We start from the raw sequence: 15,824 nt of genomic DNA, 5'->3' as shown, positions 1-15,824 counted from the left end.
ATTATTATTATTATTATTATTATTATTATAGTAATTAGGCCTCTAACTTCTTTTCGGCTGAGTGTTGAAGATATTCCGCAGGCCTAATAAACATACTGGGATAATTTCCCCTAAGGCGAGAAAAGTTGGCCTAAAGAGTGTTCCCTTAAGAGTGTGGTTTCCAGGCCGGCAGGTGTTCCTTGTCCTGCCAATTCCTCTGGGCACCATAAGGACCCTCGGGGCCAGGAACAGCACCTAGGCACTTTGCTGAGTGTAGAGGTTACCTTGAACTCAAAGCCTGCAAGCCCAGAAGTGAAGGGGGCCCCTCCCAGTGGGGACTCGGCGCCTCAGGGAAACTGAAGTCTGCTCAGCCCAGTGTCCTTGCGGTGAGAGAGGGACCCACTGGGAGTCCTGGGTCGCATCCCAGCACCATGAGCCGGCAGGAAGAGGGTGCACAGCTGCCTCTAAGAGAGGCGCGAACTTTTACACCTACTTTTTGTTTCACTTCGGGTTTGGCGTGGCTTGTGGCACCGCCCAGGATCGGGTCCCCAGACACTTATTTTTTTCCACCACCGCCCTGGGTAAGTTACCTCTCTAGCCCGGTGTGGCCTCCACCAGCTGCTCAGAGAACTTCATCCCGGTTACCAAGAGCTGCTCCCATGAGTGGCAGGCCGTTGGTGGGCGACAACAATGACAACAATCATACTAAGCTTCTGCGGGAGGGGATTGTCCTGTTAAGGCTCCATGATAAAAAGCGGCGACAATTGCAGGGAACCAGAGTTGAAATTCACAAGAAACCAAGGAGCGGAGCGCGAAGGCTGGAGGTACAGACTGGGCTGCATTTGCCTTGCGCTCTGGCTGGCCGTGTGTCTGTCTGAGGCCGTCTGGTTGTCCCACTTTGCTAGCAAAGTTTGACAAATCCCCGAAGACCAGAAGCCGGTCGCCCCGAGCGTTTCCTACCCTTCCCGCCGCGTGCGCCCCTCTCCCAGGAACCGACCCCACTAACTCCCAGCCCCGCGCGCAAACTTACGTTTGATCTGCCGGGGTTTGCTCTGCTTTCTCCGGGACATTTCGGCCGCGGCCGCTGCCGCCGGGGCTACCGCGGTGTCCGCGGTCCCCGCTACCGTTCCCCGAGCTGTCGCCGCCTCTGTCTCAGCCGCAGCCGCTGATCAGGCTCGGGGCCGCTGCCGGCCGGACTCCAGGTGCTCCGTGCGCGCGGGATCCCGGCGCTGGGCTCCTCCGGGAGCAGCGGATCCACGTTTGGAGATGAGCAAGCGAATGAGAAGCTGAGCGAGGGGGGCAGAGAGAGTGTCACAGGGAAAGGGGAGGGGGCGACGGGGAGAGCGATGGGGCTGGAGGGGGGGGGGAGGATGGGAATCTAGGAGCGCTCGGCCAGGCAGAGAGAAAAGGGGAGGAAGGGGGGGGGCGGTAAGAGAAGGAAGAGAAGGAGGGAGGGGAAGGAGAGCACTCAGGGGGACCCGGACTGCAAGGGGCGGAGGGTGCGGGAGGAGGTGCGCGCTTGCTCCCCGCGTCCCCCGCTGCCGGGCAGAGACTCAGGCGCCGCCGCCGTCGCCGCTCCGGGCCGCGCCGCGCTCGCACTGCTGCGGGAGGTGGCGAGGCGCGCGAAGGAGGGGCGCGCCCGGGCTGTGGGGAGGGGAGACTATGCCATCAGCGAAAGGAGGATTGGCTGCATCCAAAGCCAGTCCGGATGCAAACTCACGGCCGGGCCTCGGTCGCGTGGAGTGCAAGGGGATCGCAGCGTGGGTGGGAGTTGAAGGGGTTGATGGGGTTGAGGGAGACGTGAGGTCTGGAGGGGGGGGGGCATTTTCTGCAGTTGTCACCGCGTCAATGCTGGGCAGCTGCCAGGCCACCCTTCCCCCGCTCCCCTTCCAGCAACTTCTTCCAACAGCCTCTTCCAACGGACCCCCTGACACTCCTCCCTAAAGCCTCGCCCATCAAGCAGGGCACAAAGAAATCTCAGTCTCCTTCCATAAACTTTGTGCTTCCAGTTACCGCTCCCCTCCAGGAGCCCCCGCCCTCCGCCCTTCCAGTTTCTTGGCAGGAAGGTTAGGCCACTGGCAAAGTCCCCGGCGAAAGCCAGCTGATCACAAACGCCAACTGTGTGTCTTGGGGCCCGTTAAGTCCTCTCATCTGCCCAGGCTCTCAGGAGACCATTTCATTGCTGTCAGAGTTCCCCCGGAGACTGCTGCGGACGCGAACAACCATCCCCCACTGGGCCCACAAGGATGGGGTGCTGAGCTGTACTCACAGAGCTTTTTGGCATCTTGCTTGAGAGTTTCCATTTGAAATAGTGAAATCCCCGAATCGGGAGTCAGGCAGATATTTTCCTCACATCCAAAAGGACGATGGTTAGCTGGATGATTCGCTCTAGGTAGGAAAGGAACTGTGAGCTCTAACACGAAATGCTAACTTTGTGTGAAGTCTGTGGAAGTTCTGCAGTTCCACCCTGCCCCCGTGACCTTCCATTCTCTTAGTTCTGACACAGGGAAGCACCGTGGAGCTAATAAAAGATTTGTTATTGTCATAATTTTTCAATCAGGTAAGATCCAACAACTATTTCCTGGTTCTTTCGTTTATTGGATTCTGTTTTCTTTCCTTTTTGTTGGTTGTGTGTTTGCTGTTTGGGAAATGGCAAGGCACAAGAGAACATGTTTTGAAACGATCGCAAAGCATTATTTGAGTCAAGCTAAGGTAAGAGGGGTTCACTTAGTTTCACACAGTTTCCGATACACTGAGTACTAAATGCAATTCTTGCAGGTGTGAGAGAAGGGATGTGGCTGTGCAGAACCAGCTACTTTATGTAAATAGCGTTTACTAATAAACTCCTATGATCGCTAACATGCATTCCCTAGATACTGCCAATGTCTCCCCCAGGAGGCTGTGAAATTGTCCACTCTGACCTGAAATGGTGTCCCCTTTGTTATTTGACTAGCATAGACACGAGCATCATCAAATGATACTCTAAAAGGGTCTGGGGTCAGCACAGAGCCTGGACTGCTGGAGCATAATGCAGGATGCTCCTTGTGCAGGCAGCTCTCTACTCGCTGTCATTTTGTATCCCATCAGGACATCTTCTAAAGGTGTAAAGCTTTTCCTCATGAAAGGTACGGCTGAGCAAATCTTAACACCAGCCTGGAGACCAATTGTGACTTTGATTACACTGCCATTAGCTCTATGGCCATATGAGGTTTTAACAGTGCAGTGCATGATCCTTTGCAATGGAAAAGGCACTAAATGACCAAGTCCTTGCCCTGAAGACGCAGCAAATTAAGATCCTAAGTCCCATGAAAAGCATGGTTATTGGTACTTACGTTGTGGGGTGAATAAGCAAACGGAGACGTCGACTTTTTGCCTCCTTCATTCTCAATTCATTACCGATAAATTGGCATGCTGAGAATCTTAGAATTGAATTTATTGTACATTACAGTTTTCACAGATCTTTGACAGAATTGGCTGACTTATATCACCCAAAAGGAATGTCCACTGGAATTAAAATAACACAGCAGTTAATGTTTCTTTTGGCATCTGAAATAGTTAAATATGCAAAGCAAAAAAGAAACAAATAAATCTGTGCTAAACATTTGCTTTAAAAACTGGAAGGAACAAAAGTCAGGAAATTTAAGACAAGATTGATAAAATAACCAGAGTATGTTATTATAAACAGTATATTGGTTTACCGAAATGTATAACCATATAAATATATGTATGTTAATGAAATAAATTATATTTATTTGATTAATGAAGTAAATGTATATGAATGAAATAAACTGAATACTCCTACATCTATTTTCTCATCATTTTAAAATGAGATTATGAGTTATATTTAAGGTTCAATTGTTAGTTTCTCTTGTTTAACTCGCCGTGGTTATAAAATAAAAAGACAGCAAAACCTATAAGCAATTATCTCTGTCCAAATGGATCTAGCAGCTCCAAGCCACAGCTACATGGCTCCCAAACAATGATTATGAAAACCACAGTTGAGCGAAGCATCAGGAAACGGCATTGCGAAACCACAGCAACAAATGTGTCTGCGATACTGAAAACCACAATTCACAACTAATACCCCGTGTCGCCAATGACTATTAACTATACATGTGCAAATGTGTAAGTAACCGCACAAAATAATTTCTCATTTACGTAAAAATGAATTATTCATTTTTGAGACTCACAAGATTTAATGCCCACATATTGGTTTGTTTAGAAAAGTTTCTGCTTCTTATAAGAAATTCTTCTAAATCCCACGTAAAATGATAATTAATTTAAAAGCAGAGAACATATAACTCTGAATAATAGCTTCTCAAATATTTAAAGGATTGATCCGCAATCAATCTGAAATGAGCACCTACCTCTTTCTACTCTCCTTCCTAAAGTCTCAGAAGTAAAAGGCATGTTAGCAGGAACTGATTAAGAAAGAAACAATGGAAAGGATTTGATTGCAAATTCAGCGAGAACAGGGCTGTATGTGCTTTTAAATAGTTGCTCATCAGTGTTTACTTACAGATGAATGAGATGATATCCTGTATAAGCCTATAAGGCTGTTGCAGTCTTACAATTAATATGGAAAATGTCCAGTTAAATAGAAGTGTCAAGAGATGTAATTTATTTGAGAAAAAATATGCTCCATGTACGTAATTACCCTACTCATATTTTGAACTTATCTGAACTTCAAATTTAACTGGATACCTTGTATTTTATCAGGAAAACCTACAAATATAACATTTTGGCATGTAGATAGATAGATAGATAGATAGATAGATAGATAGATAGATAGATAGATAGGTATAGAGAGATAGGTAGACAGATATTTATAATCCCGTTTGTATAACAAGTAGAGAAACCATGACATACTTCCTGTAGTCATAAATAAATTAATTCTTGATTGATGCAATATTTAGGGAAGGTATGGTAAAAGGAATAAACTTCTCTGCAAAAAATCTAATTATTTTAGCACAGTACAAAAATTCAACTCGTAGAATAAGTGGATTGTATTCATGTCTGTCTGTTCTGGGATTTGTTTTATAAATGAGCTTCTCTTTTTTCTACAGGGAATCAACAAATTGACCAAGAAAGCTCCCAGGCCAATCTTATGAGATAGCAAATTATCTTCTTTATTATGAAAGTAAGTAATAGTCAAAAGCTACAGAGAGACTGAATGTTTGCTCATATGTCATAACCAGAAATTGAACACAGTATATCTGTCTTTGGTTTGAGATTGTGACAATGGATTGAACAAGAACCAAGTATAAAAGTCATGTTTATTATTCTTGAGTATTTTTAAAAAATAATTTTAATGGTTTAAAAATAGAGATCAACAAATTCACCTAAATGCCACTCCTGTTTTATAGCTATGAAAATGAGTACCAGTTTTCTTGCAAAGAGGGCTCTGAAATATTCACTCACTGAATTCATGAACCTCTCCATCTCTAGCAGGAGCTTGTATGCATAAATACTTATCTAAGTGTGTCTACTTAATTTATCAGATTATCGAAAGTCTATGAAAATATCTCTGCACATTGTTTTTAAAAAGTCCTCGTTCTCTTTATTTTCAAATGCTTATATAATCCAGGAAAAAAGACAAGTACAGCTTAAGATTTTCCTTTAGTTCAAGTTACTTTTCTGATAGAGCAGAATCATGGGGTGACTATTTAAAACAGGAAGAGCTATGTTTCTTTGACTGTATAATGAAAAATGTAAAGAATATAGTTAACTCTGAAAAAGTACCCTTTCCACTCTACAGATTTCTCTTAGGTTTGCCTGGCCGTTCTGCTAATAATAATAATGGTATCTTAAGAATCACCTCCTCCTCCTCTCTCTCCCCACCTCATCTTTCCCTTCCTTCACCCCCTCCTCCTTCCTCTCTCCCTCATCCTCCTTCTTCCCTTCCTCCTCCACCTCTCCTCTCCTCCTTGTCTCTCTCCCTCTCCTCCATACTATTATTTAGGTGGGTTGCAAGTGCAACCTTTCTCAATCCCTAACCAATTAAACTATTTCATCCTTCTGTCTGTTGTGATCATTGTTCCTATGACAGTGGGTCCTGAGAGATTTTCCTAAAGTTCTTGAGAAAGAGGGGTATCTCTCCTTTTACACTTTCTGCCCTGGAGAAATGCAAATGAGAAGTTGCTAGTGGTCACAGTCATTGAAAGATACCAACATCAACATTTGATTTTTCAGTCTTACATTCTTACAGAATTCAAATCAAAACACACATCAACGTTTCACGACTTGTTTTAGACACCTCAATATTGTCTATGGGTACATGAGTGTCTGAGTCTTGGTCGCTTGTACTGTGTTTCACTAGGATCTGCTTGGTCAGGTGCACCACTATGTGGTGCCATCATTTTAGCGCAGCTGTAGATGTCTTTCACAAGAAGACACTGTCAGCCTCACAGATATTAGTGAGATGCCTCTTCTTGGGCACTGACAAGATGTACATCCACTACAACATGTCTTATTTTGTTGAACTATACTGGAAACCCTGTTCTATGTAAGCCTGTCATTACCAAGGCCATCCTATTTCCGCTCATTTATTTAGTAAGTTCTCTGATTTTAAGGGTTCCCCCAGTGTTGGACATATAAAACATGCTAGCAAAATTATAGAAATAAACAGTAAGATCAGCCTGATCCTGCCTCATTTGGGGACTGATTCCTAAGCCTCAGAGACAGAATACTCAGAACAGGAAATAGCAGCTATGTTTATCTAAGATGTCTGGCTTCATGCTCTTATGGCGTATACATGGTCCCAAAAGAATATATGTCTGACATATGACGGGCCAAAAGCTTTTAGTAATTTTATGTAAAGAGTTAAAATCTTTACATGAGCTTGTTGAATGAATATGTAAAACTTCTAGAATTTTGGTATATTCTGTTGCCGTAAGAAAGAAGTGATGGGGTTAAGTAGCTGTTGTGGTATATTGGTGAAACAAACTTCATAGGCTATTGTGTTTGGAAGGCTGGCCCAGGCTACGAGTGTTGTTTGGGACCGTGAAACACTTAGGAGGTCGGACATAGCTAGAGGAAGTAGACAATTAGAGGTGGGGTGGGCTTACGGTCACGGTCACTGCTGCTTGAGTTTGGATGTGACTAGACCAAGCTCTAACTTCAAGCACCAGCTGACAAGCTTTGATTTCCTTGGTGTATCCTCTGAAGGAAGCCAGACTGGATCTCCATCCTCCAAGTTGTTTCTTCTGGTTATTCTGACAAAGACCTCCAACTACTGCAGTGCCGGTAAGGAGACAATTAGCAAAACGAGTAACTGCTGACTGCATCAGCTGAGAAGAGTCCACAGAGTTCCACGTCCGGCTCTAGGCTGGCTTGGCAGCAACAGTGCTTCAGACATGCAAGGCACTGAGACGCCAATGGCTCCTCAGGAGACAGTTTTCCCAATTTCTCTGTTTTAGCTATTTTTGGCATAAATTTGTACAAGTTGATTCCTGTACTATTCAACCCCAAAGACTAAACCAAGATAAAAATTTAGCCATCTGAAACTTTGACTTGCTTAATTAAATATTCACATTTAGAAGCATCAACCTACTTGAAATTTTATACTTTATTTCAGAAGAACTACAAAGGTATCTAGGATGATACTTTTGCCAAGGGGCCGGGAGGAGGGTGGCAAACAAACAAGCCTTATAAACATGAAATGAATAAGTCTTCAACATGAATTAGATCTCACCGTAAACTGCCATCTACTACTGATTTTGGACATTCATGCCAAGTTAATGAATGGGAGAAATATTTGTATTTTCAAACCCAGAGTTCCTCAAGGGCACGATGATAATTGACATGCAAATACACAGCCCTCTTGACTGCATAGATTCTGGTCCCAGATGTTTGGTTTAATGTTTTACTTTGCTCTTCCACGTTTGAATAAGCATCTAGCAGATTACCTTGCACATAAATTTTATGGATGTCGTTATAATTCACCAGAATAATGTTTATACTTGTGTGGTGAATTTTATTTTCTATCCTATAAAACTTTTTCTATAAACTACTGAAAGAAAAGGAACAATTTAACAGATTTTTAGGATACATGTATATGTATAGATAGAAGCAAGTCACCTCACCTGATACCTATTTTCCAAATTGTAATAAAATAATTCATTGGGAATAAGTTTAGGGAGAAATGAATATTTCATATGCTGTGAAATGGACCTATAGAGAATTCTAATGTGATCTAATTCTGCTTTTTCCTAGACATTATATTCATTTTTGGTCATCTTTCTAGAATTCTATACACTGTGATTATTTTACTTCCCTGGTTAATATAATGCTTTGAAATATGCCGGCGCATTCAGAAAAATGAGCTAACTATACCAGTAAGGGTCTCTTTTATCTCACAAAGGTGCTCTTGGGTCCATCATCCTTCTGACCCACTATAATCTGATAGCTCTCTGCCACCGAAATTTTCTTTCCCTCATTATGCTGGAGGTGTCCTTTATTTTATCCTGTAGTGGGATCTAAGTTTCTTGAATTATCTGTATTCCTCAACCATAGAAAATTATGAAACAAAGAGAATCATGCAAGGAGCAAAAGATAATTACACTAGACTTCATATATGCTTTGTGTATAGACTATGTATATGTTTGGGTTTCCTTCCTAATAAGACTGATAATTGTTTGCGACAGTTTCTGCTGGGCTTCTGTGACTCGATGCTGAAAGTATCTTAGGTGATACATAGTTGCAGAAAGACAATTCTTTCATATTTTATTATTGAGTCACGTGGGCTAAGTAGGAAGGGTGGGCGATTTGGATAGAGAATAGTGCTTTTTACCCTGTTGATTCTCTCATTTCCATCCTGCCTATACTTGTCATTTTTAAATTGTGCATTTTATTATATGTGACATACGTGCAGTATAGCATTATCACTATGTCTAGAAGCAGTATTTGTGTTTGCCACCTTGGTTGTCACCTCTTAGTGATCAGTGTTCCGTGCGATGAAATGTTTGTGTATCTCGGTTTATCTCCATGATGACATTGCAGACAAGAATCACTGAGTATTGCGTTTGTCCGTGCAAGTCTCTCAGCAGGCATGAAGTATTATTTAGCCCTTAACTAATCATTTTACATCTTTTCTCCACTTCCTTTTTTCAGCTAAGGAACACTAATCTTAGTAAAGACGTGATGCAATTCAAACTAGTACTAGTCTTTTGAGATCTTCCATCTTGGTTTGGCCCCCTGATGTAGTACAGAACAAAGGGTGGAGAATAGAAAGCACTGGATAAATTTTCCTGGATAAATGGAAACCTAAAATGGCCATGGTCAGAAGCCAGGAAGCATCTTCTCCTTGCGCCTGTTGGCATGACTTGTACCTGGAGTGGAACAGGGGACATAGCAGGTTTTATTCTCTGAATAACTTAATAATTACACTTCGTGACTCTTATCCATTCAACATTTCTTGAAACAATATATAAACTGCTAAATCACCTTTTTATTATATCACCATGCCAGTATTTTATTTTATGAAATTATATCATTTCCCCCCTGTTGTTCATCCCACCAACCCCTCCCATATACTCCCCATTAATTGCTTTCAAATTCATGGTTTTTTTCATTAATTGTTGTTACAGAAAACAATTGCCTATATAATACATATTATATATAATACATGCATGCTAATCAAATATATAACATCTTAATGATTAATTTATATGCATGTTATTAATACAATCTATAAATGCAAAATTTATTTACAATTATTTACAAATTATTACTAATACTAATTGGTTTTGAAGTCATCTGGCAGCCATAAAAACAAACTCCACATACTTTGGATGGCAGTTGAAAAGGGAAACTCCTAAAAGACTTTAGCTATCCACACACTTCGGTCTTGAATTTATTATACAATTGTTATTCAATGTGTAGGTGTAGGGGATGCCGGACCTGTTTTGCTCTATACTTGTATTTATGAAATGTGCATTCAAAACAAATCTTACGTCTAGCCACAAACCTTCCAAACAAGGTGTTGTTTACTTAGCTTCAAAATCTTGGCTTTTGAAAGACTATACTCTTATCTGTTAATATTTCCACATGTTCTCTACAGTTTCTTCCAGTCATTTTGTCTTTAAGGTTTCTTTCTTTTCTATCAATAGTTTGGTTTTTTCCATCATTAGGTTTTTGTGTTTTTTGTTTTTGTTTTTATTTTTTATTATTATTGTCTTTCCCTTGTGAAAAGAATACCTAGTCTATGGATTGCAGACACTGATGCTCTCTGAAATTATTGAATAGCATTAAGAACTATACAGCTTACAAGTCTGATGCAGAGATTAGTGAGAACTCTGAAGGCCTGGATGCTAATATACCTGCTAAAATCATTTGCTTGCAATTAAAATAAAATAAAGCCATACTCCATAAAGATAGTCCACGAAGATAATCATTTAGGTCTGCTAGTAAAGACTTAGTTGCTAGCTACTGGGCTTTGGGAAGTGATTAGATTATGAGAGCTGCGACCTCATCAACCTATTAACATACTGATGGGTTCACATTCTAATAATACAATGAGAAGTGTCAGGAAGTGGGACTTAATTGAAGGTTTAGAGATGTGTCCATAAGAATACTATATTCTATCTCTCTCTTCCTCATCCTCCTTCTATTCCTCCTCCTCCTTTTTTTTCCCTACCCCTAATCTCTTTTCCTCCTTCCGGAATTCCCATAGGTATCTGCTTTCTTCTTTCTTGAGCTGTTTGCTTTCTGCCATGGTGTTCAATATAAATGATCATGCACAGGAACCATGAACCACAATAAATCTGACCTCTCAAGTTTATTTTTCTTAGACCTTTGGTATAATGGACAATACAAGGTGTATTCTAACTATTCACTTCAAGTATGGAAACTTTGGCTTTGGTTTTAACATGCATAGAGATGTGAAAATATGCATGTGGCTACTGAGCATCCATGTGTATCTTCACCAAGCTACCCTCACAGTCGGCAAAACAACACATAATTAAAAACATAAAATTTAAAATAGCCCTAGGTAAAACATTTATATATTCTTTTCTTGCTAGTTTTACCCTTGTGATGGTTACTATTGATTGTCAATTTGTCAAGAATCTAGTATCACTTAGGAGACAAGCCTCCAGGCACACCTATGACAGAAAATAGTTGAGGGTATTTTCTGGGCATAATTGTGAGAGATTATCTTGATCATATTTATTCTTTTGGGAATATCCACTCTAAGGAGGAGCAACATGATTTCAAGGGTTTAGGCAACAGATTGAATGTAAAGGTGGAAACTAACTAAGCAGAAACGTTCATCATTTCTGCTTCTTGATTGCAGATGCAATGTGAACAGCTGTCTCAAGCTTTTGTCAGCAGCATTTCCCACTAAGATGCACTGTGCCCTTAAACTGTGAGCCAAGACAAGGCCTTTCTCCCTGGATCTGCTCTTTCAGGGTATTTGATCACAGTAACAAGAATATATTTGAAACAACACTTTCTGTTTGTTTGGTTGATACTAGCTAAAATCCATAAATATGCATTAAGTCAAATTTTACTCTCAGTAGACAAAATAAGTTAAAACCTCTCTGAGTGAGGACCTGAGAAAATGGCTCATTGCATAAAAGGTTTAATGGGTAAGCAAGTTTAAGGACTTGAGTGCACATCCATAGCACCCAAATAAATGCCAGGGGCCTCAGTGTCTCACCTGTATCCCCAGCACTGATGGGCACAGAGGGATGTCTATAGCAAGCTGGATAGCTAGACTAGCTGAGTGGACAAGCTCTGTGTTTAAAAAGATCCTGCTTCAATATGTAAAGTGGGGAGAAATCAAGGAAGATACCAATATCAACATCTTACTATCAAATCTCCCCATCCACATGTGTCCACACCCACGTGAATGCACGCGTGCACAATCACAGATACTACACACATTTGAGGCAATAAGTGAATCAGTGGTCAAGTAAATAAATAAACTTCTCTATGTTAGGTGCAGCGGCTTGCGCAGAACACCAATTGCTCGTGAAAATGAAAAATAGAAAGCATACATGTTTTCACCCTTAGACACCAGCCTCATTCCTTAGCGTGTGATGACTTGGTGTCTGTGTGAGGAGGCACACTTTGACGCTTGCAGAACACATGGGAACTCCACTGCCACGGCTGGTACCCAGCTCCCGTGTCCATTCTGTCTTTCTATTGAACCACACCTGAATGGTACCAACCAAAATGACAAAATCTACACCACCCTGGAAATAAAGGCTAGCTGTAATGATTCTCTTGCTTAGTGCTCTCTCTGGCCCAACGAACTTACATTTGTGCAGGGAGAATGGCAAAAAGCATGCACTTCCCATGCATGTACTGCAGCTGTAGATGCACTACCTCTGTGCCTGTGCTGCTGTGCAGAAAGTCGATGGCGGCCTCCTTCTGTCACGCATGCTTCTACAATAATGAGCAGTTACAAAACCTTGAGGAAATGGACAGTGTCTGGACATGCAAACAGAAACCAGAATTCTAGTTGGAATGCCTCTACCTGGATAACTCTGTTGTTCCCTTTGCCTTCTTCCCATTGGAGTCCCTATGGTTCCATAAGTTCTAAAATAAGTAAATCTGTAGTTCTAAATAATATTTTTAAAGACTATGTTTTAGATTGAATTTCTAAGGGGGGGGGCTCAGCTTGGTCTAATTATTGGTTGTGTGGTGCTTTCTTGCCTGACAGACTTACAAAACGCTATTGATAGTGTTCCCAATCTGTCAGATGTTGAAAAGTATTTCCTTCATTCTCTCTCTTTGTCTGTATGTTGAATGACTCTATACAGAGAAGACCAGTCATGATCAAGATTTCTTGGGCCTTCTTGATCCAGATGTCTAGATAATAAACACACACACACACACACACACACACACACACACATCTTGACCATTAACCATGTTTTTGGCAGTTGTGAGAAACACTGCTTGTGTTTAATATACCATGGAGTACTGCTTTTAGATTTTTATGATCTACTTATATGTTCATTATAATATCTGACAGGAGCCTCCAAAATACAGTTTTAGTAAGAAGTGTAGTTCATGACTATATTCTGTGTGTGTGCCTACAAAATTCTCATTGCCTTCTCACTTGGTCACAAGGTAAAATTTGAATGACCTAAGTATATATGTTCAATACAATATCTTATTTGGGTTACATGCTCTAAACCTATCTATACTTGCTTAACTTTTAAGTTTACTTTTCCTCTGACATACGGTCATTTATCCTGTCCCTGCTTTCCCGGGATGGCAGGAATTAAAGTAGAAAACCCCTTCTCTTTGGTCCTCTTCTCTGATCAAAGCCTGTCCTACAAACACACATTTCATAAATGACACCATTATGGGGATTTGGAGAGTTTTGTATTATTTTAATGGTGAAGCAAAAATCCCTTTACCGGTAAAATGGAACAAAACCCAGACTTCTATCCAAATAATGTCATCCTAGAATCTGAACTATCAATTTCTCTCTCAATCAGTAAATAGATATATTGTATATTGACTCTGTACCTAGCCAGTCTTTTTAGACTTGTTACTTGATAACTAGCCAAAATACAGACTTGATTACACTCTTAAATTATCTTCCCACCTTGATTGAAATGCTACAGAATAGAGACTTACTTACATTAAAACAGATAACTCGGTGAAGGTCCATATTTATGCCGTGGTGTTAATAAAATTGAAATTACAACTTTATATTCTAATAATGCTCTGAAGTGTAAACATGAAAAAGAGTTCAGAAAAAGAACAGGATGATTAATTTGAACTTTTCATTTTAAAGGACAGAAAATGCTGATTGAGCTACAATGTAGTACCCACCCTATGATTTTCATTCGTTTACTAAATTAACTATTCTTTATGAATATATATATTTCACTATTCAACAAAAATACAAGATACAGGTAGAAATAAGAAGACAATTTGTATTAATGCCATCCTGGGCCAGCAGATTATCAAAAGGTGTGACGTACAGCATTCTGAACTGGGCAGGGGGTAATTTTCTGTTCTTCAGATGACTGCTTTCAGGGCAACCCCATCTTCCTTGATGGGGACACTTTAGCCAGAGCAAGCAAAGCCAGTGCAGTTTAAAGAAAAAAAAACAGTCCTGTGTCTTTTATTCCCAAATACTATGTTTATAGTTCTTGTGAAACTAACTGACTATTTGTTTGACAATATCCGTGACCTAGAATAATGTCTGTGCACCACAGCACTGGTTTCCAGTTCACCATCTTGTAAATTATAAGGAAGTTTCACCTACTCAAGTGAATAATAGGACTCAACATCAATAAACACCAAAAATGATGAAGATATTGATTTTAATTAAATTAATGCCTCAATGATTATTTACTGGCTCTTATTCTTTCAATGCTTATTTAAACCGAGCAATTAAAAAAAACAATATGAAACAATTTCTTAGTAGAAGATTTGGGTGAAACAATAGTTTTTGCATAGTTAAAGCATGGAGATCCCCTGTTTAGAGACAACCACTATAAAGGTATGCTGTGTGCATCTGATTCTTTGTTCTTTTATAGCCAATTGTTTACTGTGAAACACCCTAAACAGATGGTATCTTGAACTCTGGGACACAAGAGGCAACAGAAGAATTTCTTGAGCACTAGGCAGTACTGTGCTATATGCTAACATAACTATTCCCCACAAAATAAACAATGCATATATGATTTCTAATACAAATAATTCCAGAAAATATTGATAATAACTATTGTCTATTAATGAAATATGCAGCTTGAATGAAAAATACATTAACAAAATATTAATCACTAATGCAACAAGATTATGTGTCAATTTGTGCTTCTACCATTGGTTGTAATCATAATATATGAGGTTATAGGGAAATATGATCTTTACGAAGGTAATTAAATTAAATGAAGTCATTAAGATGGGCATTATTTGAATATGCCTGTAGCATATTTGAGAATGGAAAATATGAAGGCAAACATGAAGAGAGAGCTAGAGACAGTGGTACAGAGAAAATCAAATATACAGAGAGAGAGAGAGAGAGAGAGAGAGAGAGAGAGAGAGAGAGAGAGACACGCTACATGAGGATAAAAGCAGAGTTGGGATGATGCTTTCGCAGGTCAGAAAATTCAAAGATTCTTTTTTTTTTTTTCCAGAATAACACTTTCTAATGTGGTATCAGAAGAACATGGGACAGCTGTTCCACACAACCATCAAAAGATCAAATCTTGCCAGCGCCGTGACTCCTGTTTCCCAGCACACTGTGACTCTGTAAATCAACTTGAAGATCTGGCACCCCCATGTGGGTTTTGCCCAACAAATAGCTTCTGTCTACTTGATATATAACTGATTCTTAATATGAGTGATAATAATAACAGTACTTGTCTTTGAGTAATTACTACACCCCAAGCTCCGTTTTGATTAGTTCTGACCTTATGTTACAACCTCATGGAATGAATGGACAATGGACGATTTTTCATGCGGATAGAATAATTGTATTATTTTATTAAGTACCAACAAGAAAAGTTAAGTATATTTTGTTTTTACTCAGGGATTACATAAATTAATGCATTTATAATTATATTAGCATAGAAATTATTATCTTTAAGAGGTTACTTTTCTAAAAGCATCAGGACTTTATTTTTAGGATAGATAGCATAAGATAAGGACTGTGTTCCACATACTGGGGATAGGGCAATACCTTCACTAAACATCAATGCTCTTACTTTTCCCCTCTGCAATTCAGAAAATTCACCCTGGATTTTCTTAATTCCTGATTAGGTGGGTAACATATCAATGTGGTTTATAAGAAACCTGACCTGGAAAAGCTAAACACACCCAGGAGAAAGGACAAACACCGGATCTTGACCTACATGTACCAAATGGAGGCAGAT

The 15,824-nt window shown here is 40.2% G+C and overlaps 1 protein-coding gene and 1 long non-coding RNA gene across 5 annotated transcripts in view; one reads left to right on the top strand and one right to left on the bottom strand.

Annotated features, from left to right (window-relative positions):
• Positions 1 to 2,536, bottom strand: part of Zfpm2 (zinc finger protein, FOG family member 2) — a 418,495-nt gene extending 415,959 nt beyond the window's left edge. For 2 of the 3 annotated variants that reach the window (XM_050162068.1, XM_050162088.1), the window contains exon 1: positions 1,010 to 2,536. In XM_050162068.1, coding sequence (XP_050018025.1) covers positions 1,010 to 1,049 — 40 coding nt within the window. In that variant the 5' untranslated portion in view covers positions 1,050 to 2,536. The remainder of the gene's footprint in view (positions 1 to 1,009) is intronic. The other variant, XM_050162077.1, reaches the window with a different exon arrangement.
• Positions 2,537 to 2,700: 164 nt separating this feature from the next.
• LOC126513684 (uncharacterized) lies at positions 2,701 to 15,307 on the top strand. 2 transcript variants are annotated; one of them, XR_007595410.1, is made up of 3 exons: positions 2,701 to 4,104; positions 5,046 to 5,119; positions 15,087 to 15,307. It is a non-coding gene; the product is annotated as an uncharacterized lncRNA (long non-coding RNA). The 2 variants fall into 2 exon arrangements; XR_007595409.1 differs by having other exon boundaries at positions 2,701 to 5,119.
• Positions 15,308 to 15,824: the final 517 nt, after the last annotated feature.

The sequence above is a fragment of the Alexandromys fortis genome, unplaced genomic scaffold (genome assembly GCF_014885135.2).
Source record: "Alexandromys fortis isolate MF-2015 unplaced genomic scaffold, M_Fortis_MF-2015_v1.1 scaffold_17, whole genome shotgun sequence".
NCBI lineage: Eukaryota > Metazoa > Chordata > Mammalia > Rodentia > Cricetidae > Alexandromys > Alexandromys fortis.
Note: the sequence above shows the minus strand (reverse complement) of the source record. Positions and strands in the feature narration are given on the sequence as shown.